The sequence below is a fragment of the Dufourea novaeangliae genome, unplaced genomic scaffold (genome assembly GCF_001272555.1).
Source record: "Dufourea novaeangliae isolate 0120121106 unplaced genomic scaffold, ASM127255v1 scaffold96, whole genome shotgun sequence".
NCBI classification, from domain to species: domain Eukaryota; kingdom Metazoa; phylum Arthropoda; class Insecta; order Hymenoptera; family Halictidae; genus Dufourea; species Dufourea novaeangliae.
This window is the reverse complement of record NW_015373974.1, coordinates 1,334,309-1,360,305: the sequence shown is the minus strand read 5'-3', so window position 1 is coordinate 1,360,305 and position 25,997 is coordinate 1,334,309. Positions and strand designations below refer to the sequence as shown.

The window sequence follows — 25,997 nt, the reverse complement described above, 5'->3', positions numbered from 1 at the left end:
TATATATATATATATATCCTCCGAGGCGGCCCCCCCAAAATCCTCGTCTCTTCCTCACCTTCTTTTTTTTCTCTTCGCGTTTTAAATTTACCTTGGCAGTTTACCAAATGCAACTCGCTAAATCACTATTTATACTGTTTTTCTGTTTTTCGCTTTTTTTTTTGTTTGTTTGTTTGTTCTTCTCACTTTTGTTGGTCGGAGACGTACGTTCACACCATTGTTCATCGTTTCGACGTTGTTGTGTTACTTTCATAAAACAGGGACGCATTAAACTTCTGTGTGTGTGTGTGTATGTTCTTTTTTTTTAAAAGGTTTTTGTTCCTTTTTCTCTTGTTGTTACAGACTATTAAAGCTGCATGCTGCACTTGTTTTTCTATTGCTTCGATAGGCCCAAATCTCAAAAGAACTTCGCGGTGATCGCCAATTATGGCGTTTCTTCTTCTTCCATTTTTTTCCCTATTTTTTTCTCTTTCCTGTCGATTTGTCCTTCGTTGAGAGTAGAGCGATATTGTTTTTGTTTTCTCACAAGGAAGTTCCGCTCGCGGGAGATAATTCCGACATGCTTGTTTGGTCTGCCTCCTCGCTTCATGATATGTAAAGAGTGTTCAACACGAGGACGTGATGATTGTTCTTGGCCAGCGTCACGATGTATCCCTCGGATGTTATTTTCAAGCCGCAACATCGAGACACCTGCGGAGATATTCAACGATTAACACGTTGACTGCCACAGTGAAACAAGCCATATGTAGCCAAACAGACTTGATTTCGTTTTTTAAGTCATATATCGTCGGAAATGTATGCATTTAGTTAGTAGAGGCTGTTTGTCTTATTTAAAATTATACCGCGATATTAATTTTACACAAAAATTTTGTAACAGTATTTAAATAACTCATCCCCATCTAATTTTATATAAAAAAAAAAAAGGCTTACCTTGACGTATGGACATTCAAACTCAGAAATCAGCGAACCGTCTCTTGAGAAAACAGCCACGTGAAAACGATTACCGTGTGAGTCTCCTATCAATATGTCTCCTGCATCGCTAATATCTATCCCGTTCGGGAAGTTAGTTACATTGTCACAGCCAATGCGACGCAAAAACTTGCCTTCTTCGTTGAACACCACCACACAGTGCCCCTTGAAGTCGCACACAAAATATTCTTTACCTGAAAGTTAGGTTAGGGGATCAGCGTTAGAACTACCATCGTGGGTATTCGTGAAAGTTCACATCTTATCTCCATTTTTTACGTCTTTTTAACAGTCTTACGAACGTGTTAATTGAACCATCCCTTACCACTAATAGCAATATCACTTGGTTCCCTCATATATTCACTGCAGTCGAACCACCTCAATAGATCGCCCGTGTCGCTGATCACGAACACCGTCGGCGACACGCTATCAACAGCCAATATGTGACCCTCGCTGGTTACAGCTAGGCCAGCTACAATATCGATGTAACGAATCGCTATCTTTTTGATAAAGTGACCGTTCTTCGTGAATATCTGCATTCTGGAACGCTCGTTCCCGCGGTCACAGACAACGAATTTCCCGCTGTTTCGCATTACGGCGACCTTCCTGGGATACCACAGTTGTCCCTCCTCCTTGCCAGGAACACCAAATTGGAATTTGAAAATGCCAGTCTTATCGAATATCTGGAACGAATTTATCATGTATCAGTGTTTCTTTCTTTTTTTTTTTCTTAACGAACAAGTAAAGTTGTTTCTTTCCATTTTTTATAAATGCATAACACTCGATGCATACTTGAATTCTATGGTTATTCGTGTCGGCGACGATGATATCTTCGTCGGCACTTAAACAGAAACCATGGGGTGAACTGAATTGACCTTTACTGGGGCCTAACTGCCCAAATTTAGATCGGATATGCATGGGCGTTAATTTCGCGTTGTTCGACCGTGGATGGGCGTAGTTACCGGATCCAGAACCAGTTACGTTGCCAACAGTGTTTGGCCCTACCCCTGGCATGTTGTGTATCGAGTCTCCCATCAAGTCATCTACGAAGAATCACAAAAACATTCACATGAAGTTGAATGGTTCCTTTTATAAGATTAGCAAAAAATTAAAAAAAAAAAAAAAAGATTAAGGTCCACTTACCAGTAACCTGTGACAAAATCGGTGAACTGGAGGACGACAACGGTTGGAATCCTCCATTTAAGAGACTGTTTGCAGCCAGAGTTAAATTCGGCGTGTCTACGATCGCTGGTGACGGACCTCTGCCCAATACCAAACCGCTACCACCGTTAATTGCCGCGTTTCCCAGATCTGCAAAGACAAGAGCAACGGAATATTAATCTATCTTTTACAGTAAACAGCAATTACACAGACCACTTGGTAGTCAAAATACAGCAAAGTACGAGTTTCTTTTGGAAACTTTCTAACAAATGGTTTTGTAATTTTATAGTTATAAACTGTGAGGTAATTCCTATTTCATAATATTTTTACGCTGATTAGTGTATTTATATATTACATTTCCACATCTTTTATAACTAGACTGCGGATTTTATGCATTTATAGCCAGCGGGGCTTTATATAATACAATACAGAAAAAACTCAGGAGCAATGTGTTTTCTACTTTATATTCCAAAGAAGAAAGAAATTTCTATCTTGCTGTTGTCTTAAAAAATTACTTTAAAAAATGTCATTTTGCATAAAAATTCACAATCTATTTATAACTGTTATATTCTATATTTCATTTTTATCTTTATGTTAGTGTGCAAGCAAGTCCTTTTTCCTTTCTTTATTGTGAAGTCAGACCTATGTACAGGTAATACGTTCGTTACTTCCACAGGATTTAAGCAACTGTAAATTTATTGGTTAATAAATAAAAAAGAAGAACTCGGCAAAGTTTCAAAAAAGTTGGAATTTTCTACGTAAGAATCGTAAAATGACCTTCTTTTTATGGCCCCATTAGGTTTACTGCCTCTCTCCCTACAGTCACCCCCCGTTTATGTCCTCACCTTGATTGCCAAGCGAGTTCCCCAACTTCGCCAGTGCCTGTAGATTATTGATCGCGTGGCTGGTCGAGCTCAGATCGCCGGCAAACAAATCTGCCAGAGTGAAAGGCGGGGTTGGGCTTGGATTTGAGCTGGGCCCAACTACATTTGTGTCTCCGACCATCTCGACCTTCTCCGCCAGACTGGCCAGCTGCTGCAGATTGTACTCCTGAATACTGGTGAGGCCGTGGATAGGACCTGGCGGAAGGGAAACGGGCGGCGCTGGAGGTGGTATATTCTGGGGACTCGACGTGGGCGGTATAACGAACGGGGGTTCACCTTCGAACGAGGATTGCACTGACGCGGGAAGAGATATGGGAGACCTTGTGCTAATGGAACGGGGACAGCCCATCGAGGTATGAACGATCTGCTGGCTCGTGGTCACGCCTGACACAGTGGTGATCGGTTCGCTTTTTACCGTCGGCGTGCTCTCTGTGTGAAATTTACCGAACACCTCCTGCAATACCAACCGTTTTATTATTCTGTCCTTTTAAATCGATCCCTTCTTTCAAAACATTTCTTCCGTTACCTTTAACGCTTTTTCGAACTGATTGTAATCGGTCTGAAATTCAATGGAGAAGGAGACATTCGGCTTCGGTGTGTTTTTTATCAGATTCATTAACTGCGTCCCGACGATGCGACGAAGTGCAAGGATCTCCACGGCGTCACCGTGTTCCAGAAGTCTTGAGGTGAAACGGCAGGCGTTCTCGATCTTCTCTACGGTCTTCTCGACACTGTATAAGAGAACGTGAATAAATACGGTGGTATCGAGAAGAAAACAAGAATATTAATTCCCCTGACCTGTGAAATGTATCCATTATTTCCAGCTCCCTGTTGGAATGCAACTTCTCGAGCTCGACCAATGCGTTGTCACGACATTTCTCTAGCACAGCCTTGTAACTCTGAAACGTTTCTATAATCAGATCTTTCGCCTGATCGTGTTGCGTCTGAAGCTCTCTGAGCGCGTTGTCCAGCTGCGCGGACACCTGATCGCAATCAGCGATCCTCGCTTTACTTTCGTTCACTAATTTGATTAATTCTTCTTTTTGCCGTGGTTCTGCGTCTACTAGTCGTTCGTACTGGTGGTCAGGAGCTTTATGCTCGACAAGCAAACATTCATTACATATTGGTTCCTAACCAAAAAAAAAAAAATGCATAATAATAAATCATATTTCTAAACATTTCTTAATCATTAAGGCTCATGCAGATCAAAATTCCGGCATTATCCATACTACGTATGGGCTCAGATGCATATTATCAATGTATTCCACAAAATAAGAAAGAAGCACAAATTACCTGGCAAGTGTAACAGTAAAACTTCATATTCTCAGCCGGATGAAACTCGCAAAAAATAGGTTTATGTATCGGTATAGCTTCGTTGGACTTCTTTATGTCTTCGAACGCGACCACCTTGTGGCTCTCGAAGCATCGCATGAACTGATGCGCGCAGTTGCAGCTCGGGCACAAGAAGTTGGCACAGTCCGAGCATCGTGCGACCGCGCTCTCTTTGGCTTTGCACGAGGTACAGAGCACAGCCATGCTCTCGATCGCGGACATGTCGAGTATATTAGTCAGAACGTAGTCGCAGGTGAGCGACGCGGCGCCCTTAGAGCTAATGGAAGTTTCTTGCTGACAGATCGGACAGACGAGGACCGAGCTGACCTTCGGATCACCGGCCTCGTCCATCAGTAGTTTGTCCAGGCAAGCCTCGCAAAACACATGGAGACAAGAGAGCACTCTCGGTGAGCACAGCTTGCCCATGCATATGGCGCACTCCTCATCTCCATTCTCGCCATTGCCGCAATTGATCTCCTCCAGAGCATCACCGGGACTGGAGCTCTCGTTGCAGCTGGCAACAGCATTTATGCTACGCTCGCTAAAGACATCTCCATTCTCCACCTCTTCGCTCTGCCCGATACCAGTACCAGCTGGGACCGAAGCTGTTCCAGACGGAACAGCCACCATGGACGATGCCATTCTATGTGATTATCCGTCTGTTTTGCTCAGCAGTGATCGTTCCTCCTGTTACCAAACAGTTACCCCCCGTTGATCGACAAATTGAGAATAAAGTGAGACTGAAACCTCGTCGTTCAACAGTCTGCTCTGAGAAACGGGACGGTACCTACAAGAGAAAAAAAGGAAAATGTGAGACAAATGTAGAAAAAGAATAGAAATCTCACAAAACCTGTGGTCTCACAGGGCAAAGTACAAGACATTGCGTTGGGTTTGTCCGGAAAGTTGTGTTACAATATATCGGAACAAGTGAAACTCAAGGAAAACATATGAAGTTCGCGTATATTCTGAAAGGTTATATTTTCATGTGTCTTTTGAAAGTATATAGGATTTGTTGCTATTAGTACATAGTACTTTGTAAGACTTATACTGTTTTGAAGATGGAAGAAAATAGAGTACATTTCCCACACTTAATGCTTTCCTTTTAATGAAACAAAAACAGCCGGTGAAATAACAGACAAGGTGTGTGTGATGTTTGTGAACAAGATACTCTATCAGAAAGAACTGTTTGCAAATGGTTCAAAAGATTTCCTTAATGGCAAAAAAACTTTGATTCCTTGGAACAAGTGGAAAAAGAAACCATTTCAATCGGTCTCCTGATAACAAATCTGACAGTTTTTGGTAATAAGGAGTTTTCAAATTGCCTAAAAGATGTGCAAACAAAACAGAATGTGGGTGTCTTGTTGGAATAAAGAAATAATTGCTTGAAAATATATGGAGTTCACTTATTTACCTAAAAATCGGCACCAATTTTCCGGACAACCCCAATAGCATTGATCGCGACCATGAAAACAAAACACTGTGTCACGGTTCCGTTTCCGGAAGGAGATTCTCCATCCGGGGACGAATAAATAACGGACGTTTCGAAACTGTTGCGAGGGCGCGCTGAAAAAAATTGAATTAACGCGCGATGGTCCAGCTACGAATAGAGTTACCGATATATTCTCGGTTTCTCCACGCTATACCCGTTTTCGTTCGTCTCTGGGCAGGCTTTAGCTGTTCGGTTCGACGCAACTAAGGAAAATTCTACTTTCTGTCACGATGCTGCATCGCGTGGTTTATTTATGTTATGAAATCGACTGCTCACCTCGTGTATTATGCTTACCAGTGGGGGCTCGTTATTAAATCTTCGTTTTGAACACGACCAACGTTTCGGCTCGCTTCGTGCCCGTAGTACTAGCAAACATTATTATCGATCACACGATTATCACCGACCCGTTCCTGATTGTACACGGCGATTGTTTCAATTTCAATTGTTATCGCAGCCTCGACCGCCAATATTTCGGGCTTTCTCATATGTAAAGCGGAGGAATAAATCATTCGAACCGAGAAGAGTTGACCCCGATGCAGGAGCCCTGCACAAACAATTAATGCAATGATGGTACACTTATAGAACGTGCACGGGACTTGCAGTAACTCACCTCCGCGAGTCGATGCAGCCGATTGGACGACACCTGGTGGCCGTTGCCGTCAACTATACGTATCGAATCGTGAAATTTTCAATTAATTAATTTAAACAGAATAGTATCAATTGTAGGCACTGTAGAAATAAACTTTTATTTAATTAATTGTCTTCGTGAAATATTTGTACGATAAGTTTGACGTAGATAAAGCTTAATGGTAATTGCATGGAAAGAAGACCAGACACCATAGGAAGGAAATGGTGTAACTTCCGATTTCAAGTGAAAAGACACAAACGGAATATACGACTCTAAAGATATAGGGATAGTTAGATGTGAAAAGATTTATTGCGCAATTAAACTTTTGATTACAGTCGTCCGTCAACAAATCTGGAAACTATAAACAGAAATTATACAATTGCTTTGTAGTGTAGGCTTAAAGTTCTGAAACGTTTAAGTAGTTGTTCGAAACGTTTGATACACATCTGTTGCAATAATCCACGACAGTATTACGCAGTAACAATTTTCCATTTTTATTTACGACATGCAAACTTGGATTCCGCTAAGAGAATGGTCTCGGGAATTATTTAAATTTATGTGAAATTAACATTCAATTTAACATTTATTTTGGTATTTGGAAGCCCTTTTTGTTACACCACTTTCTCCCCTAGCGGATGCCGAATTTGCTCGCGAGGTATACATCGATTATTCCGTTCTTTCATGAACTTAAACCTACCACCTGGTGGCAGAATACGCGAACCAGGGCCTGGCAACACCTCTTACACGCATGTATAAAAAGATTGCATATTTCCAGGGGCAATTCTTAGTTCACTGATTCGTCCACTAGAAGGCTCACGATGTTTGCCTAACCATAAACTGACTAAACTCCTGATTTACAACATAACACAACACCTAATGAATATTATCATAAACTATTCCAACAAATAAAAAGACATAAAAAAATGTGATTTTTAATTATAATTCATACCTAATCCTGATATTATGTATACTATATATTCAGAAACATTAACATCAGATAAAGGTGTCGCCACGATATCCTAAGTCAGTGGTTCTCAGTGACAAATTCCTCTTTCCCGAGGACGTTGCTAAAAAAGCGTGACTACATCCTTTTTCTGTCTTTGTTCATCCGAACAAACAAATTCTAATTGACAGAATACCTTAGAATTTAATTGCGGGCAATTCACTTGGGAACAGAACACGATCTTTCGAAAGATTCGATGGCTCACTGACATACTCTCGATAACGATTCCCCGTCGGCCGTTTCGTGTCTCACCCTTTTCTGTCGTTCTGAAAAATTTCTCACGATTATTCCCCGTTTGGGAGTCACTGGCAACGGCGTTTTATGAGTACGACACGTTCAGGGGAGACGGTGTGTCACATGCATATCACGCGTCAGTATAAACGAACGGAAAAAATTCGTCGGGGCTCTCGGTCAATTTCGTTTTCGCTCGAAGGGAGGAGGACCGTACTCGATAGGGGATCGACAGTGGAAACCGGTTCCGAAGGGACCAATCAAGGCCTCTGGGAGTTCTTGGATCATTCAATTAATTCAATTATAAACTATTTTTCCGTCGGGCGACCCGTTTCCGGTGGTGTTGCCACTTTTTCGAACGCACGGGGCCGCTCTCCGAGATATTCCCTTTACGCGTAATTCAATTACTGTTATTACTTAATTGAATAAATAAGCCACGTCGCGTACGGGACACGACTCTTTCGTCGGCCGATACTCATTCAGGAATCGACGCTTCGTGACTGAACTCCCGAAGGATTTGGTAAGGAAGATATTTAATCGAGGACAATGTTCTGTTCTGTACAAGGTGTCCCGTCCAAGTGTTGCTATAAAAGTTCAGGGAAGATATATTTAACTTGTCGGTGTACGACCCGTCGAAGTCGATCGTGACCCCATAAGAAGAATTCATTCAAGACGATATTCGATTCATCGCTGTATAAACATGTTCGGTGATTATGCTTATCGTGGGGTCACCGGTGACCCCGTCGTAGAAACACGAAAATTAAGTGTATAAATATTTGTTTTAGAGATAACGTTACCGGCCATATCTTCGTGTGAGTAATCTCCAGAAGGCTATAACTTCCGATCTACTTTTTCCCTGAGGTATGTATGTTAGGGTCTTTTAATCATAGGTTGCATAAACCCTGTGAAATTTGAACTCTTTCTTTTCCGATTTCAGGAATATGAGATGGCCAGACTCATAGCGAATGGAATTATTTATTTGTATGTAGTCTGTAGTATTATCCGAGCTGATGAAAGTAACGATAACGACATCCAAGATGTAGTATCCGAAGTAGTGTACAAGACTCCAGAGGTGTCTGGATTCGCGTATCTAGTGGACACCTTCGACGATCTTGAAAAGTTCAAGAATACATGGGTGTTGTCCGAAGCCAAGAAAGATTCTATAGACGAGGACATAGCTAAATACGATGGTATACTCTTTACTATATATATTCGTTAAATGTAGTACTTGTAGACTTTTAATCTTTGTCATCTTTAAAGGGGTTTGGTCTATAGAAGAACCCAAGATACACGCGCAGGAGGGTGACTTAGGATTAGTGCTGAAAAGCAAAGCTAGACACGCAGCAGTATCCACCAAATTGTCTAAACCTTTTCACTTCAAAGACAATCCACTAATAGTGCAATACGAAGTGAATTTCCAAGAGGGCCAAGAATGCGGAGGAGCTTACTTGAAGCTGCTCACGTTGGACCCAGAACATGTGGATCTGAAGATTTTCCACGATAAAACTCCTTACACTATAATGTTCGGGCCGGACAAGTGTGGAAATGAACACCAGGTATATACAACAGAAAAAGCTCCATCCTTAGTCGTTCGCAAGCTAATTCCTATTCGATCTTATTCCAGCTGCATTTTATATTCCGGCACAAAAATCCTCTGAACGGTTCCATAGAGGAGAAACACTGTAAAAAGCCGAGGGAACGCCTGGAGGATTTCTTCAAGGACAAACAGCCTCACCTTTACACCCTGATTATTCGAGCGGACAACAGTTTTGAGATCAAAGTGGACAATAAGGTTGTGAATTCTGGCTCGCTGCTGGACGACTTCAGTCCCCCTGTTAATCCACCATTGGAAATCGAAGATCCTTCGGACGTTCAGCCCGACGACTGGGACGACAGAGAAAGGATTCCAGATTTGTCGGCTGTTAAGCCGGACGACTGGGACGAAGATGCCCCGGCACAGATCGTAGACGAGGATGATGTTATGCCTGACGGATGGCTCGAAGATGAACCACCAGTGATCCCTAATCCCGACTCCGTCAAGCCTGAAGACTGGGACGTCGAGATGGACGGTGAATGGGAACCCCCAGACATACCGAATCCAAAATGTGCTGACGCGCCAGGATGTGGACCGTACCAGCAGAAGATGAAGAAGAACCCACGGTACAAGGGTAAATGGTCCCCGCCCTTGATCAACAATCCCGATTACAAAGGGAAATGGAAGCCTAAGCTGATACATAACCCCAATTACTTCAACGACGAGCATCCATTCCGAATGATGCCCATTGTATGTGTTCTCCTTTCGTGGTACAGAAACCTTGGGAGCTCGTGGTACGAGTGTTAACATATGGAAAATTTGCATTTTTACAGTATGCAGTCGGTTTTGAACTGTGGTCTATGTCCACGGACATACTCTTTGATAATATTCTGATAACAGATAACGAGGACGTAGCGAGGAAGTGGGCCGACGATACTTTCGAAGTACGTCGCGCCAGAATCGCGGAGGAAAGCGTAAGTAATCTTTTGCTTCCAACTTAATCATTCTTATGCATCGCGTGAGAAGGATATTTAATGAAGGTTAGGTGAAAACAAAAATGCATTCATGAAATATGATACGTGTACAATGTACCATGCAGGTGACATTATGGGGTCGCATTTTAAAAGCTACGAATTATAAACCGGGCTGGTGGGCGCTGTATATCATATATTGCGCGATACCAGTTGTAATATACGTTTGGTACCTACTGAAACGAGCTCGTGAGGTACATTCGGTCGTTATTCAGATATTTTACTCTCTTGCTTTTTAGAGTGTCGGTACAAGAGCATAACGATAGTATAACAGCTAAGCAATTTAATATTAATTTAAATTATACAGGTTGTCCCAAAATAGCTTCGACTCCCGGGAACCCCTAATTTCCAAGAGTCGAAGCTATTTTGGGACACCCTGTACAGATCGGCATATTAGTAGAATGGTTACGTCATAGATTGTGTACATATTATTTGTAAAGTAGGAATACTTTTCATCCGATAATTTCACTACGCAAATCGTTACAGGGTGAATTCCTATGTAAGTTGTAAATTCAGGATTTATACTTTTGTAATTATTTTATATAGTGGAGCGTGTGGCGTCAGATTGGCACATTTACAGCGGAACATCCTTGGATATGGACTGTATATTTAATAGCTGCTGGTTTACCCATAATGCTAGTTATATATTGTTGCTGCTTTGCTTCTCAGGTATAAAAAAATCATCAACCCATAATCATTATGTATTTAAATAGCCGATTGGTAGAATTGTAGTCGGTGGAAACGATATAATGCGTTCACAAAATGGGAGATTGAACTGAAACAAAGTTTGAATAGATGATACCATCCAGAACGAACATTTCTGATACCCCATATTTCTGTATTCAATCCGTTTTAGTATCCGAAACACGAGTACTTTAGCTACCGTCCCTTTTTATGACTACATTATATCTATTTCACAAAGAGTACCTCCAAGTATACAAGGGTAGCGTCACAAATTCTCGATCTAACTGGATTAGAAAATAGATGGAAGTACCCTTGCAAGCAAACTCGGCTTCCGCTAGGGGAAAACATTGCGTAAGAGTAAGGGCCTCCTACCACTTTGTAAATTAACTTTAGTACTGAAATAAATGTTAATTTGGCATAAATTTCAGAACTTTCGAAACTAAGTGGTAGGAGGTCCTTCTCCTACGCCACTTTTTCCCATAGCGGAAGAGGCATTTGCTCGTGAGGGTACATATACTTAGAAATAGAAGAGAGTAATGAAAAGTACAATGACAGAGGAAATGTGGAACTGATCAGTTGACTTTGTAGGACAAATACGACTTAAAGGAAGAAGAGAAGGAGCCTCTAGTTGAAAACGAAGAAGCCGAGATAGAAGAAACCAAGAAAGCAGAGGCAGCAGAAGCAGATAAAGCAGAAATAGAGAAAGCAGAAGCAGAAATGGAGAAAGCAGAAGCAGATAACGCAGAAATAGAGAAATCAGATAAAGCAGAAATAAAGGAAGCTGTAGAAGATAAAGTAGACGCAGACAAAGCAGAAGCAGAAGCTAATAAAAGCGAGGAAACTGAGGAGATAATAGAAAGTGAAGATAATGTTAGTACCCAAGTATTGTACATGTCACAATTGATGTACACATAACCTCATTGTTTTTATATTCGGATGTTCTAATCTCGTTTCAGGAGAAGCTAGCGATGGGTGGCGATGGACCACGACGAAGAAAACCAAAGAATAGAGATTAAAATTTAAACGATGTGAAATTCGTATTAACTAAGGATATTTATGCAAATCTTTCACATTCCACGTAACACACTTGCCATTTTGTGTACGTTAGGATTTTTTCAGTGTCCCAATACAATGCAACGCGATCACTAGGAACCAGTTGGTTTGCCCGAAACATTACGCGCGCTCGTTTCAACTATTCAATTTTTTTTTCTTCTAATTATATCGTATTTTGTGGCGAATGCCTTTTCACACGTTCGGCATGTTTTACGTATGAATGATGACACATAAAATGAAAACAACACAGTTTGTAACGAATGATGTTCGGTGTAACTATTTATGCCTTAATAATATGTAGCAATGTAACTTTTGTTATTGTATATTGAAGGTGAATAATAGAATACATTTATTCACGATTTCTTGTGTGAGACCGAAAAGAAAAAATGGAAAAAAAGAACCACGTACAATTACATTAACAATATTCAATTATCGTTTTCACAGACATTTGTATCGTTCGATGTAATTAATCGTTCTTAAACAATATGTTTCATTCCTTTTGCTATTACGTTAATAAAATGTACAATGTGAACGGAATATTTTTATGTACCGCATTTATGTTATATATTACTTATAACTGTTAAGTTTGGAATTGTTTGAGAGTAATTAAAAGGATACATTAAGAAAGTCTATTTTCTTCTGTGACAAATCAGAGAAAAATTCGAATTTTTGAAAGTATAGAAAGCTAAAAGAAAAAATCTAAAAGACACCTCACATCAATCGTGTTCAGTTTCAGAATTATTTAATTTAATATTGCAAGCAATAGAAGTTTCGAACTTCATCCGCAGTACTGTACAATGCAGTATAAAATAAAGTCTTATTTAAAAAAAAAATTTTGCATACCCTTCCAAGAATAGTTCTATTATAATACAATTTGCACCGAATGATTGAAACAAAATTGTGTTTTTATTCTTAATTACTTTCTCGTATCTTTTTTTTTCATTATTTCGTTCTAAAGCGTTTAAAAAGGAAGAAAAACCATGTGAAGTATAGGATTTCCTGCTATCAATATTCGTTTAAAAGTTAACATTTCTATCTTTTCGATTAATCTTAATGATACGTTGCCTAATTTTAATATACATCCTAGGTAGAAATCACGAATTTAAATATTCAGAGAGATTTACTTAGGGACTAGTCGACGGAATACTGGAATTCTGAGTACATGACTCACAAGTAGGTACAGCACGTTGCGAAAAGTGACCAGGAAGAACCGTGTGTGCACCCATGCACCTTGTGCACTGCACTTCGCCGCATGACCAACAGTGATGCTGAAAAGTTCATTTGTATTAACTCCTCTGCTAACTTATTATGAGTGATACCATCGAGGAGTTCTTTGTAGAAAAATAAATCGAAAATGCCAGGTTGTACAGCTGATTACTGTACATACCTTTCGATTAAACGCGTCAAACGTAGTGGAACATGAACATTCTTCCACATTTCTCGCTGGTTTCCAATCCAAGGCGACTGACTTCAATTCATTCTCCAGCTGACTAATTTGCATATTATTCTTATTCTTCTCCTCGTGGTTCACTGTATTTTCTATGATCGTCTCGGACAGAGGATCTTTCGCGTATTTATTATCAAATTTCTGTTTCCCTTGTAGGCCCTTTTTCTGAACATTGTTCGAGTTCAGCGTTGAACTCAAGGCACCGACTCTCTACGGAGTTTGTTACATTATCCATTAATATATTAGATGGAAATTATAAAGATTATGTAATAACTATACCTTCACAAGAAGCTTTACATGATCTTCCAAGCAACTGGTGTGATCGTGCATCATTAATAGATGATCTTCCCACGTTTCTCTGGGATGAATGCCATTCTCAAATCGAAAATACATTCCTCGCCATAAACTGTAACGTTATTCGTATTTAATTTCTCCCGATTCGTTCTTGTTCTTACAAATACGTATAAATAATGGCTCTGTACGTTACATGATGCTCTGCGGAGCCAATTTCGGCTGAAGAACAGTATCGGTTTCGTCGTTCTGACGACTGCGTTTGTAAAGCGGATTTATGTATTCGTGCATATTGTTCGCCATGTGTCCCCACGAGGAATACGTTCTCTCCGATACCCTGGAAACAATCGAAGGTATATATCATTTGTTACACACGACAATACAGGGTGTCCCAAAATAGCTTTGACTCCCGGAGGGTTCCTGGGATGATTTGAAATAAATATATAAATAATTGTTGAGGAAAAAGTTATTTCAAATCATCTCAGGAATCCCTCATTTCCGGGAGTCGAAGCTATTTTGGGAGATCCTGTATAAATCGTGTAATATACCTGAGCATCTGTCTTTCCTTTTCCGAGTTTCCTATGAAAGTACCATGCTCGCAACTGTGCACGTCATCGTGCAGAGTCAACAAGAACAGTTCGTTGAACTGAAACTTATGCGGATACTGTTGCAGCAGTTGATACGACGCATCGATGAACTGCGTAAAAATCGGTGCTAATTCTTTGCTATCACTGCTAACGTGACCACAACGGTCACTGAACTTGTGTCCGAATGACAACCAATCTTTTTCGATTAATGCCTGAAAGAAGCCAAGGTTAAATTCCAGAAACCTGAACGTGATTAGCTAAAGCACCGACGAAGTGTAAGAATAGATCTTTCATCTTATGGGAGTTACTGAAGACACCTGAACCCTTGTATAGGCAACCGGGTACTCAGGTACCCACTTTTAAATTTCCTTTCGCAATCTTTTACGTTCTTTTCTAAAACAGCAATTGGTATGTTATAGGAAAGGAAAGCTAACAGTTTCGAAAAAGTATGAAAGTAAAATTACCTATGTTTATCTAATCTGGCAGAATACAAGTATTCCCATTGCTCAATAACCGTGAACATTTTAGTTGCCTACACAAGGGTTAAAAAGCCTGTGATTTCAACGACCTCTACGTTTTGAGAACAGTAAATTTACGAGGGTTAGTGGCACTAAAATGGAAATGGGGTAACCATAACTCCAAAAAAACATTGGATGAAATGTTCACTCCTATACCTCATCTGTGGCTAAAACTTGAACTTCTTACTTGAAAACCTTGAATCGTTCTGTAGAATGGATCCAATAAGAGCGCACTCAACGAACACACCTGAGCGGTGCGATCCCAGCCATCGCTACAATGCACTACCACGCTAACACCGCTGAAAACTGCTCTAGCAATGAACCATGCGGTTTCTAATATGGATCTTATATGTTTCAGCCATCCGCTGTTCTCTAATCCGCTTAAGAACGCGCTCATCGAAGACGTTCTCTGTACTAGGTATTAATTATGTACATTTAAAATGGTACAATAGTTTCATTGGTACAATTCAATAATGTATGCGCAAACTAATGGGTCCGATTCCTCAATTTCTTATAACTTTTTATTAACTTAAGCCCTGTGTAGGCAACCAGGTACCCAGGTACCCATGTCTAAATTTCCTTTCGCAATCTTTTACGTCCTTTTCTAAAACAGCAATGGAAATGTTATAGAAAAGGAAAATTAAGAGTTTCGGAAAAGTATGAAAGTAAAATTATCTATGTTTATCCAATTTGTCAGAATGGGGGTATTTTGATTGCTCAATAACTGTGAATATTCTGGTTGCTTACACAAAGGTTAACTGCGATGACCATTACTTTTGCTCATGCCTGACGAAATTCAGAAGAAAACTCACGGTCTATCAGTTTGCTCAGGCTGGTTCTCATCACGTGTATGTTCTCGATACCAAAGAAATGAAACTTTATGTTATCGTAAAAGTTCTCGTTTTCATATCCTTTCCCCGCAGCTCTATTGACGAAGGCGTTCACCTGAACCAACAAAGCGATATGTATTGAATTTTTAATATGTTTGTTAATTATGCGATTACAAAGATACCTTAACTGGTGTTTCTAAGACTTACGCGCGGTCTTGTATCTACAACATACATATACTTGGAATTGGGATTCATACATAGGATATTGTACATCATTTGCTCGTCTTCCGGACACCGGGCACTGAATCCTGATAGAGGCTGACTACATCGGCAAATTGCAGCCTATAATAATGATACAATGCATGAAGTTCACATTACAAAAAAATTGTTTTCTTTGCATGTTAATCGAACCTTGTTAGAATGTAAATATGTTAATACCGGTAACCTTCCTCTACTTCTAAACTTTGCACTACCCATCAAGGTACTGTTCGTGCATGTACTGGGTACATACAAATACTTGGGGTAAGTGTCGCATAGCTAAAAACATAGTTAATATAGTCCTAAATATTTACAGCATGTTTTGTGAATTATAAATGTTGTAATTTATAAATTCCTGTAATCAAAATATGTATTTCCATAAACATTCACAGAATTTTTATTATGTACCTCGTACTTTGTATTCAGATAAGATAGAGACCATTCTTCGTTTGGGACACCCTGTCTCTGAAACTCGCTTTGTACATTAAAAAAATTCCATCCTGCGTGCTGTGGTAAGGTGTCCCTACTTGCTTGGTATTTAAAACAATAAAGATCTTCTAGACTTACTAAAAATAAAATACATAAGCTGTAATTACAACACAATCTTCCTAACAAGTTTCACCGTCGAACGTACCTGGGCAAGATAACTTGGATAATGTTTGATATATGTCATGACAGTCTCGTTCCTTCGGAATGATAAATGTTACAATAAAAAAGTGTTTACATTTAATACACAACGGTGAGCCAGTAGTAGTTAAAGGTTGCTTCTCTATATTCGAAATATGAGTATACAAGACCTGAAACATACAGTGTTGTTAATATTTACGCTATCACAGATGAAACCAAATAAGAAGTTACTATACGCAGTGTCAACAGATTTTACACTGTACCCAAATCGTTTTCTTTCCGCTTCGTTCCATAAATACTAAATGAGTTACAGTTAAGTAAAGAGTCCCGACAGAGTAGTTGTTACTGTACTTATCCAAAATCCTCACATTTTCCACCTGGAAAAACAACTAAGACAGGTGTTAACACATCCAAAAGAAATAACGATCCCTGCGTTCGTCTCAATTTCCGATCTGCACATTCTCTGGCTGAATAAATAAACGACTTCGACGTTAAAGTTAAATAAATATATACAAATAAATCATTTCGACGTTAAAGTACATACTGTACGGGAACCCTTCGGTCTTTTTTTCGTTCTTTTATAGATAACAGAGAAAATGGTGCGTAACAAGAACGGCGGAACAACATATTAACAGATGTCAAGAACCACGTCCTTAAAGTTCATTCGAGATAACTTTGCGCTTAATCGAGGAACGTTGCGTTTGAATACCTTCGGAATCTTTATTTGAGCCATTTTGTTCTTCCCGTTTGCAATTGTTTACACCTGGTGGACCATCTGTCTGTTCGATAAATTGGGCACCACTGATCTATCTTCTTTGGCAGTGGTACTCAACCTACGTTCACCGAAACGTGTCCTATGCATTATAGGTGGCAGTATGGGGGCTACCATACCATACAATTTTGACAGATCTGTCGGTGTGAGCTTATAAATAAACAATTCTCTGGTCAGATTTCTCGTTTATTATGCGATAAGCATTACTCAAGTTTTATTGAATTCTGCATCATTGGTACAGTGAGTAACAAGAACTTACAAACGTCTCATGCCACTGCTTTGAATTATCCAGAGCCTCATTATGACCAATAAGACTGGTAATGCAGGTAAATCTTAAGTTCTGAATATAATTTTCTGCAAGGAACCTCTATTGCAAGGGCTTATTCAACTTCTTTGTTCCGTGTATTCAGGAGAGATCGATCCTGTGCAGGAGGAATTAGCTGGTCGTGTCAGAGAAGTTGGGAATTATGCAATCTGGAGTTTGTCCAGTTGTAAACCTGGTTTCGGTGTGGATCAACTACGCGACGATGTCACTGAAACTTATTGGCAATCCGACGGTCAACTTCCACACTTAGTGAACATTCAGTTCAAAAGAAAGACTACAATAAGAGATATATGTATTTATACGGATTATAAACTGGACGAGAGTTACACACCTAGCAGGTGAAGCATTGACAAGGGAGACTACCCCAACTGAATGTCTCGAATTTGGTTCAAACTCTTTTGAATTAAAGTATAGACTATGTACAAACATTGACTTTTCCTCGCTTGATTTTGAATTTAAAACACTGAATGTCAAACTTTGTTATTAAAGTGTGTCGAGACTTTGTTAATTATAAGTTCAATCTAATAAATCTCTTTTCAGGATAAGTATCAGAGCCGGCACAAACTTCAATGATCTCCAAGAGGTAGAAGTCATGGACTTAAACGAACCTAGCGGCTGGGTTGTAATTCCAATAAAGGACATAAATGAAAGACCTATCAGGACGTTTATGATACAAATAGCTGTGATAAGCAATCATCAAAATGGACGGGACACGCACATGAGACAGATCAAGGTTCACAGTCCAACGCAGGATGTTCTCGGACCACCAGCTCCTTACATCCCAGGCCAGTTCCTCACTAATGAGTTCTTGCGTTACGCAACAGTTAGATAAGACTTAAAGCAACAAACGTTTTATTGGTATTAAATAAAAATTATTTCTAAGCAAAGTATGTTGTTAATGAAATATTTTCGCTGTGAGCCGAATATGTCGTCGTACCCAATGGTGACTTGGAAACAAATAAAATTAAGTCACGATTCGTGACAATTGTAGCTTGGTAACTCTACCATCAGAATGGCTGATATATCCCAGTTTAAGTAGTAAGTCGTGTATATTGTAGTGTATATGAATTCAGGGAATCTCTACTGTGGACTGTAAGAAAAAAAAATATAAACACATTGTACAACGACTTCTGTTTGATCCATGATACATTCTGGTGTTTAGAGTGATAGTCAGAGTGTCCTAGTGCGAATATGATACTAAATATTCTACTAATTTTCGGATTAATTAACATAACAAAATGTCAGGTGCATCCGCAAACGAACTATGCCTTGATCACTGCTCTTGACCAGACAACTGAGTTTTTTGGAAAATTAAAATCAGACTATGGTACGTAGCTTCTTATAAAATATATAATTACGTATATTTATTTAAATACTATACCCTGGAATATATTATTTTTAGCGTCGAAAAATTTTACTGAAGATAGATTGGCGGAAATCGATGAGAAAATTGTGGCACATATAAAAAATATATCGGAAATAAGCCTCGATCGTCGTAAAAGAGAATTATCGGAAGAATTCAACGGAGGTACGTACTTATTGAAGGCAGTATTAAAAATAAATATAATTTCTTCTACAGTTGTATCTTACAATAATTTTATTCCTACTTATGAATTTGCAATTTCGCCGAATTTTCCTTCGAGTCCAAATAATTCTTTAAACGCATACTGTAGATTAAGGTCCGTTAAGTATTTCAAAAGTTGCCCTAGATCATTGTGACGTTCGGACGAGGGAAAAGCTATCTCCTGAAAATTACTGAATTTACGCATGCTATCGATGTCTTGACAGTCCTCTTTCTCCAATAATCGTATTATTATTTTGTGCCAATTCATAGACTTCACCTGAAATTTAAAGAACAGAATACTGTTTAACCATCTCCCACCCGTCTGTTGCGACAGTCGACTGTCGAAATATCGGATTTGATCGTGATAATATAAACAATCACTTTATAGTTCCTAATATCATTTGGAAAAAAGTATAAAAAGTAGTACAAAATCACTAATAGAAAGTACATACTTTCTGCCAATAAAATTCACAATCTTCGTAGGCACCTTCTATACAAATAATGCCTGGCTTTCCAGTCAAGGTGAAGCCTGTAAGAGAATTTTCTTTCGCTAAATTAAGTAGTTCTCTTCGTTTAGTTTTACTGTATATGTGATGACTGTGTATCCAATATCTAGTAAATATTGTAGATCTCCGATCCTCGTTCTTGCTTCTATTAGTTAATTGTTTTTCCTGATTCGCAATGGAAACCTCAATATAATCGTCCCCATTGTCTTGTAACCAGGACAACAATGTGTAAATACAAGGTTCTCCAGCTTGTTGACCTTCGACTACACCGCTCAGTGCTTGGTTCATAAGAAGCTGTTGAGTTCTATTCAGCGAAGAACTTGTTGCGTATACCTCTGGTTTCTCAGTGGGATAACTGGCTGACAGACCTACTAACAGTTCGATTGTTCCCTGTAGAGGAGATTAGGAGTAACTTTTTGGGAAATCATCCTGTACAAGTTAATCTATAAAAATCTATATTTATCGAAACAATTGCAGTCTAGTTCTAATACTGTTAAAACTTACATTATTCAATGAAAGTTCAATCGAGTACTCTAACTTTTGAGGAAGTTCCTCCGAAGGGTTTTTAATAAATTCGTTAATGTCAGCCAGTACTCCGTGGTCCCCGATGCGTAATTCTTTCGGATAAACAGACTGTAGAGCTTCCAATTCGCAAATTTGTGCAGTCAAATTTTCGAGGATTTCGTTGTACGTGGACATATTCGTGTTTCTCATACATATAGAGTCGAATTATTTATATTATCGACAAAAGGTACGGATAACGTTGAGGTTATCAATGTATGTCAACTGATCGCGCGCAGTATCGTGACGTCCACGTGCGTTTTGACAGGACAGTGTATCGAACGATGAATCGATTATTCAATTTTAAATTTAAAATTTAAATCTTTAATCACTTTTGGATATTCTCCAGGTATCAATACACTAAATGGATTTCAAGATTACAATCAACTGAATTTCAACAATGTCCGGGATATTAAATTTTTTTCTCTTCAAAGTGATCCACAATTAATTTCATTTGCGGTAGTTTTGAATAGTTCTACAATATCAGTATATGAAATAGATGTATGTTCCCATTCGTTACCTCTGTTTCACGTGTACAGAATCAATTAATTAACCAAAAATTCATTTCAGAATTACAAATTCCACTTTATCGTTGCTTATCCTATGACTACTGGCCGACAAATAATTACAACTAGACAAAATAAAGTTATTCGCAGCTGGACGTACAGTGTCCTTTTGATAGCTCAAAATCAGAATGACTCAGTGCAAATTTTGCTCTTCTCTAAAACCAACGAAAAGTACATCCTGGACCCAATTCACTACTTTGAGTCCAACAACATGACCGACTTGACAGTCTGTCATGGAGTGAATCAGTTGTATTTAGGCGTAGCAACATCCTCGAAAATTTCAATTTACACTTGGCTGGATGAATACTTTGACGAGATACAGGTTATACATCGTGGCACCAAGAAACTGATCCCTTTCTACAGTAAGGGATTTATATATCTCGCTGCCACTGGACCCGTCACCTTGATCTTCAAGTATTCATTCAAGTCCAATAAATTTGAAATCACACAGAGACTACCATCGAGTCAAGACGTCTCGTATTTTCTGGTAACAGAAGGTCATTACACGGATCACTTTTTAAGCATCTCCACAGAGTCTTCTGTAGTCGTATACAAAGAGATCTACGATCGATTTGTACCCTTCCAACACATTGCTCTTGGAAGGACCACAATGCCAATAGTTTCAAACAAAGCAGTTCTGCTTTTATCCTTACACGAAGACACTGTATTAAGCTATCAGTATGACGGCTGGAGATTTGTACAGTTAAATGTAAAACTGTTTGGCGTCGAGCAGATTCGACAAGTTCCATTGCATGGAAAAGAATTGTTGCTGGTAAAATACAAGAATGATACATGGACTTTGATGGAGCCAGTATGGAACAAACAGAAATCTTACAAAGATCTGCAGGAAGAAATCAGAACATGGAATATTAACGCTATGAAAGCAGCTAGGAGAACATTGGAAAACATTTCAGATTTGAAAGAACCTGTTAGAATTTTAAGGGGCCATATTGATCAGCTTTTCGTTCATAATGTAAGACCGTATGTTTTGTTAAACTACTCTAATTGTTTATATTCATTTATATTTAATATCTTTGCAGATAAATGAACACAATTCTCAAGCAATGAGGGATGCAACGAAGCTGTACAAAAAGCTGATCACGAGGCTGGAAGAGCAGAAAATTACCATGAATAGTAAACTACGCTCGGGTAACCTGACACTGACCTCTTTAAACGCGACGAAGATTCGAGTTAAATGCAGAACAAAATGTAAAGTCAGTCGTTTGAACATCGAAGGAAATTCTGATACTTCGTCCAAGTTGAGGAATACAAGACCCGACACTCAGGTGCAGAGTTTCAGAGCCGTAAGTGTCAAGGAAATGAATAATTGGAAATGCCCTGTCTTTAGTCTTCCGATAGAAACGATTATTGTTGATAAATCGATCAATGGGATATCACTGAATCATCTGCAGGAAAATACCCTTAAAGTAGTTGGCAATCAAGAAGTTACAGGTAAGATCTAAAACACTCATTTTATGTGTATATTGACTGCAAAAAATTATTACATTGTAGGAAAACACACTTTCTTCGGTGTGAACGTGACAGAAGCTCTACTGCCCCTGGATATTGCTTCAAACTTAACCAAACAAGAATTGGAGACAGGCGAGATTAAAGCGAAAGAATTGAATTTAACCGAAGGTGGATTTTTATTGCCATCCAATGGTCCGCCTGTGACAATGACTGGTTCTATAAAAGCATCCAAAATGAGAATAAAGGGCGACGTTTCTCTGGGAGGACGAATAACAGGAAAATCGGTGAAAAGTTTATTACCTGTGATGATGATTTCCGAAACCATGACACTGGGTGGTGGTTCAATTCTGGAAAATGCTAAAGTCGAGAATTTAAGAGCGCAAGACTTAGTTACTAACAAGACAGGATCAGTTACAGAAATTTTGACGAACGCCATATCTTTGAGTGAAAATGTACCGGTATCTCTGGTACTTTCAAGCGAAAAAATGGTGAGAAAGTTGTCATTACTATATTTTCGTTATTAGGAAATAAGTAATAAGGATGCGTTCTTACTCAGAAATGGAGCAACATCACATTACACGGTTCCCAAAATTGGGTCACTGCTAATTCTCAGAACACAGTCGTTATATCAGGAAAGAAACAATTTCTTCGCAATGTGGAGATAACAAAGACTTCCTACGAGAACCTAAAATTACCTGTGTAGGTTATCTTAACATTTTTCTGTGTTAAGGATTCCTTAGTGTGATTCGATACTTAAGAAATCCTTCTGCTTTTTCAAGGATCGAAACACCAGTGTGTACGGCTACCGTAATGGCACCTGAAATCAAAACTACAGTGCTAACGATTAACAATATTACTGTCAAAGACCTGAACAGTTCGTATGTTTTTGGGAACCTAGGTGAAAGATATTACAGTCAAAATTTAACGTTTCTGTTCAAACCCCTGGATAAGTCCACCGAAACACTTTATTATAATGTCACTGTAAAGAACGCAACAGTAACTCGTATGAATAATATGAACTTAACGGGTAAGATTGAGTTATTCTTTAAATTTTATGATGACATTATGATTGATATTTTTACAACTTGTGCAGAGTTAAAAACACTGATGGATTCATGGATTCAACCTAATACACTCAGAGGTCCGATCGAAGTGACAAATTTAACAGTGGATATTCTTCGATCGCCTATTCAGTTTCGCCTGGAGCTACCCAAAGTAATAAGGAACATGATATCAAAACAAAATACTCTTGTAAGTAGTGTTAACGGTATTGATCTTACTGACTTCTTGTCCAATGTCATCAAACTTGAAGATATGATATCCTTAGGGAATATAACGTTCGGTAAGTCAAATATTTTAATTATTATTATCGAAGTTATTTGTTTTCTTGACTGGTCTATTAGTATATTCAAATTTGTTAAAATGTTCCAATTTTTTTTTAGGCAATGGATTCACAGCAAATCATATCTACGCTACCCACCTACCATTCAATTTCTCACAATTAGAAGAAAATTCTAACTTACAGAAAAAACAGATTTCTGGCAATCTAAAAGCAGACACGATAAATCTGCCGTATTCTTTCGCATTCCCAGAAAGCGAGGATCCGTTTAATATTATTGTCAAAGACTCTGCAACGTTTCTAAGCGAACCAAACATACAGAGAATGAATAACGTTGAATTAGAAGAATTGCTTGGGAAGATTTGGTTAGTTGGAAATTCAACTGTTGTCCAGGGGAGAAATTTGCATATTGTAAATGCATCGATGACAGGAAATGTTACTCTGAATGTGAGTGCTTATTATTTTACCGCAACGTTCGCTGGATAATATAAAATAAATAATCCCTTTCAGACTGTCTCCGATATATTAAATCTTGAAACATGGAGGAACATTTCGAAACGTGTTTTAAGTAAAACCAGATCGCAGGAAATACCAGTTCTCAGCACTTTGAACAATGTAGAAACACCTGGTATCATTGGTTCAAATTCGTCTACCGTAAAGTCTTTTGCTTCAGACTTCAATGACATGTTCAAGAATGCTTTAGTTAGAGACAAAAAGCAAGAAGTCAAGGCAAAATGGACGTTCAATAGATTAAAGATTTTAGGTATTAACCCTCTTCTTTTCAATTCTGTCGTTGCTCATAATAATGACTAATTCGTTTTTTTTCATTGATTTAGGTGAATTCCGTGCAAAGAGTAATATTAATAATAAGAATCTGAAAACGGATGTTATGAGACTCGATTCTAAAGAAATTGTAGTTGCTGGAAAAACAACAGTGATAGATTTGACAGCAGAAAATCTGAATGGTTTAAACTTCGATGAATATGTCAGCAACAGTTTTAGACAGGAAGAGAAATTGATAACTATTAAGGGCCGCAAGAGCTTTAATACTGTCACTATTAACAGTATAAAGTAATTAATTGATACCAACCTGTTAATTATTACTATTTGATTATGATATTTGTTTAAACAGAAGCTGGTGTTTATGTTACAGCGTATCTGGCAATGTGATGGGACAAAATTTAACAGAGGCACTGTCCAAATCGAAAGATCAGATAATCCGTGGTCAAAAAACGTTTCAAGGATCCGTCAATGCATCGACACTTGTTGTTGACGGTCTGGTGAACGACGTAAATCTAACCAATCTAATAAATCATCAATTGAAGAAGCAGAAGCCTGTACAAAGGATCAAAACAGGAATCGAGTTACAAAAGTCCTTAACAATCGTTGAAAATCTTACGATTAATGGTTCCTACGGAAGTACAGAGTTGAAGAATTTTTACAAGATTTATTCTAACATAGCTCCCCTTGCCGAGAAAACGAGTAATTATTCTAGAGCAAGCGAGACAATCAACACGGCATTAAAAAGTTAGTAAATATTTCTCCTGCCACGGTTTCTTGTTTTTTTTTTTAAATATTCGATTACCGTTACAGATCGAGCCGTTTACATGAATAAGCTGAAAATTGTCGAAGGAATGGAAGCTGTTAATATTTCGAATAAGAATGCATCACTTCAGAGGGAACAATGTACATCCATATTGTGTTCCCACGAGAATGTGATCAATGATATCCTTAAATCGAACTCCAGCGACTTTGTGTTCATAAAGACGATTGTATTAGACGAGGAAGAGTTTATAGTCAGGATAAATCTGGACTATGTTGCTATATTTTTGTATAATACAGCAGAAAAAAGAATTCAGGATTTGCAAGGTTTGTTTTATACACCTATGAATTCCGTATCGATAAGAACGCTAAAGATATTATTGAAAATAATTATAATTATTATTATTCGATTAAAACTTACAGGTTTTCATATTCCCAAAATAATTGAGGCGCTCGTGGAGCCGATGTCATCCTCGATATGGATCGCCTTACGACTGAGCTCGCAGACACTGGTGCTGCATTATCACCCCTGGAAGGATCTACAAGAATATCTGTTACCTGCCACAGATGTTTTTATAATGAGCCGGTCGCCGAACGGACAGCTTTTGTTATTATTATCGGACGGTGTTTGGAACCTCGAGGGACTTGCCAGTCCCGAAAATATAATTGAACTACCACTCGAAGGACAAGTGGAAACCTTTATCACCGGGTTCGATTATTATGTAAGATGCAGGTCGAAAAATGACACGACCCTAATGAAAGCGCGATACATAGGAAACTGAGCATCATATCGCTGTA

General features: G+C 38.7%; 5 protein-coding genes across 5 annotated transcripts; 3 read left to right on the top strand and 2 right to left on the bottom strand.

Moving 5' to 3' along the window:
- Positions 1-153: 153 nt before the first annotated feature.
- Positions 154-6,142, bottom strand: LOC107187086 (B-box type zinc finger protein ncl-1-like). The gene is made up of 10 exons (XM_015575091.1): positions 6,127-6,142; positions 4,305-5,130; positions 3,810-4,141; positions 3,538-3,742; positions 2,973-3,465; positions 2,110-2,277; positions 1,759-2,009; positions 1,292-1,649; positions 931-1,163; positions 154-690 (listed from the first exon to the last, which is right to left on the bottom strand). The coding sequence occupies exons 2-10, from the start codon at positions 4,983-4,985 to the stop codon at positions 586-588; spliced, it is 2,826 nt and encodes a 941-aa protein (XP_015430577.1). The 5' UTR covers positions 4,986-5,130; positions 6,127-6,142; the 3' UTR covers positions 154-585.
- A 1,694-nt stretch (positions 6,143-7,836) lies between these two features.
- Positions 7,837-12,523, top strand: LOC107187087 (calnexin). Its single transcript, XM_015575092.1, has 9 exons — positions 7,837-8,214; positions 8,480-8,555; positions 8,632-8,884; positions 8,955-9,250; positions 9,319-9,978; positions 10,062-10,202; positions 10,806-10,928; positions 11,532-11,813; positions 11,900-12,523. The coding sequence occupies exons 3-9, from the start codon at positions 8,641-8,643 to the stop codon at positions 11,957-11,959; spliced, it is 1,806 nt and encodes a 601-aa protein (XP_015430578.1). The 5' UTR covers positions 7,837-8,214; positions 8,480-8,555; positions 8,632-8,640; the 3' UTR covers positions 11,960-12,523.
- Positions 12,524-13,065: 542 nt separating this feature from the next.
- Positions 13,066-17,303, bottom strand: LOC107187021 (myotubularin-related protein 6). Its single transcript, XM_015575012.1, has 13 exons — positions 17,264-17,303; positions 16,818-16,931; positions 16,562-16,724; positions 16,336-16,493; positions 16,081-16,206; positions 15,877-16,011; positions 15,652-15,784; positions 15,027-15,253; positions 14,283-14,533; positions 13,931-14,071; positions 13,723-13,849; positions 13,384-13,653; positions 13,066-13,264 (listed from the first exon to the last, which is right to left on the bottom strand). Exons 1-13 carry the CDS (start codon positions 17,285-17,287, stop codon positions 13,121-13,123), a joined length of 2,013 nt encoding a protein of 670 aa, XP_015430498.1. The 5' UTR covers positions 17,288-17,303; the 3' UTR covers positions 13,066-13,120.
- Positions 17,304-17,432: 129 nt separating this feature from the next.
- On the top strand, positions 17,433-18,532 carry LOC107187044 (anaphase-promoting complex subunit 10). Its single transcript, XM_015575040.1, has 3 exons — positions 17,433-17,652; positions 17,737-17,989; positions 18,192-18,532. Exons 1-3 carry the CDS (start codon positions 17,628-17,630, stop codon positions 18,481-18,483), a joined length of 570 nt encoding a protein of 189 aa, XP_015430526.1. The 5' UTR covers positions 17,433-17,627; the 3' UTR covers positions 18,484-18,532.
- A 169-nt stretch (positions 18,533-18,701) lies between these two features.
- On the top strand, positions 18,702-25,995 carry LOC107186993. Its single transcript, XM_015574981.1, has 15 exons — positions 18,702-18,978; positions 19,054-19,179; positions 20,632-20,783; positions 20,853-21,821; positions 21,889-22,300; positions 22,361-22,806; positions 22,875-23,017; positions 23,098-23,345; positions 23,412-23,660; positions 23,761-24,104; positions 24,168-24,420; positions 24,494-24,728; positions 24,811-25,184; positions 25,251-25,526; positions 25,623-25,995. The coding sequence occupies exons 1-15, from the start codon at positions 18,843-18,845 to the stop codon at positions 25,979-25,981; spliced, it is 4,722 nt and encodes a 1,573-aa protein (XP_015430467.1). The 5' UTR covers positions 18,702-18,842; the 3' UTR covers positions 25,982-25,995.
- Positions 25,996-25,997: the final 2 nt, after the last annotated feature.

What these genes read in the sequence shown, in the direction of transcription:
- LOC107187086 (XM_015575091.1), bottom strand. Translation starts at nt 4,985, where the DNA reads ATGGCATCGTCCATGGTGGCTGTTCCGTCTGGAACAGCTTCGGTCCCA. An exon ending in ATAATGGATACATTTCACAG is followed by an intron (nt 3,743 to 3,809) that starts GTCAGGGGAATT and finishes TCTCTTATACAG; the next exon opens with TGTCGAGAAGACCGTAGAGA. An exon ending in GAACTCGCTTGGCAATCAAG is followed by an intron (nt 2,278 to 2,972) that starts GTGAGGACATAA and finishes TTGTCTTTGCAG; the next exon opens with ATCTGGGAAACGCGGCAATT.
- LOC107187087 (XM_015575092.1), top strand. Translation starts at nt 8,641, where the DNA reads ATGGCCAGACTCATAGCGAATGGAATTATTTATTTGTATGTAGTCTGT. An exon ending in AGTGTGGAAATGAACACCAG is followed by an intron (nt 9,251 to 9,318) that starts GTATATACAACA and finishes ATCTTATTCCAG; the next exon opens with CTGCATTTTATATTCCGGCA. An exon ending in TAATAGAAAGTGAAGATAAT is followed by an intron (nt 11,814 to 11,899) that starts GTTAGTACCCAA and finishes ATCTCGTTTCAG; the next exon opens with GAGAAGCTAGCGATGGGTGG.
- LOC107187021 (XM_015575012.1), bottom strand. Translation starts at nt 17,287, where the DNA reads ATGGCTCAAATAAAGATTCCGAAG. An exon ending in TTGTAGATACAAGACCGCGC is followed by an intron (nt 15,785 to 15,876) that starts GTAAGTCTTAGA and finishes TTGTTGGTTCAG; the next exon opens with GTGAACGCCTTCGTCAATAG. An exon ending in TTGACGCGTTTAATCGAAAG is followed by an intron (nt 13,265 to 13,383) that starts GTATGTACAGTA and finishes TGAACTTTTCAG; the next exon opens with CATCACTGTTGGTCATGCGG.
- LOC107187044 (XM_015575040.1), top strand. Translation starts at nt 17,628, where the DNA reads ATGACCAATAAGACTGGTAATGCAG. An exon ending in CAATAAGACTGGTAATGCAG is followed by an intron (nt 17,653 to 17,736) that starts GTAAATCTTAAG and finishes CCGTGTATTCAG; the next exon opens with GAGAGATCGATCCTGTGCAG. An exon ending in GAGAGTTACACACCTAGCAG is followed by an intron (nt 17,990 to 18,191) that starts GTGAAGCATTGA and finishes ATCTCTTTTCAG; the next exon opens with GATAAGTATCAGAGCCGGCA.
- LOC107186993 (XM_015574981.1), top strand. Translation starts at nt 18,843, where the DNA reads ATGATACTAAATATTCTACTAATTTTCGGATTAATTAACATAACAAAA. An exon ending in TATCAGTATATGAAATAGAT is followed by an intron (nt 20,784 to 20,852) that starts GTATGTTCCCAT and finishes AATTCATTTCAG; the next exon opens with AATTACAAATTCCACTTTAT. An exon ending in AAGAATTCAGGATTTGCAAG is followed by an intron (nt 25,527 to 25,622) that starts GTTTGTTTTATA and finishes TAAAACTTACAG; the next exon opens with GTTTTCATATTCCCAAAATA.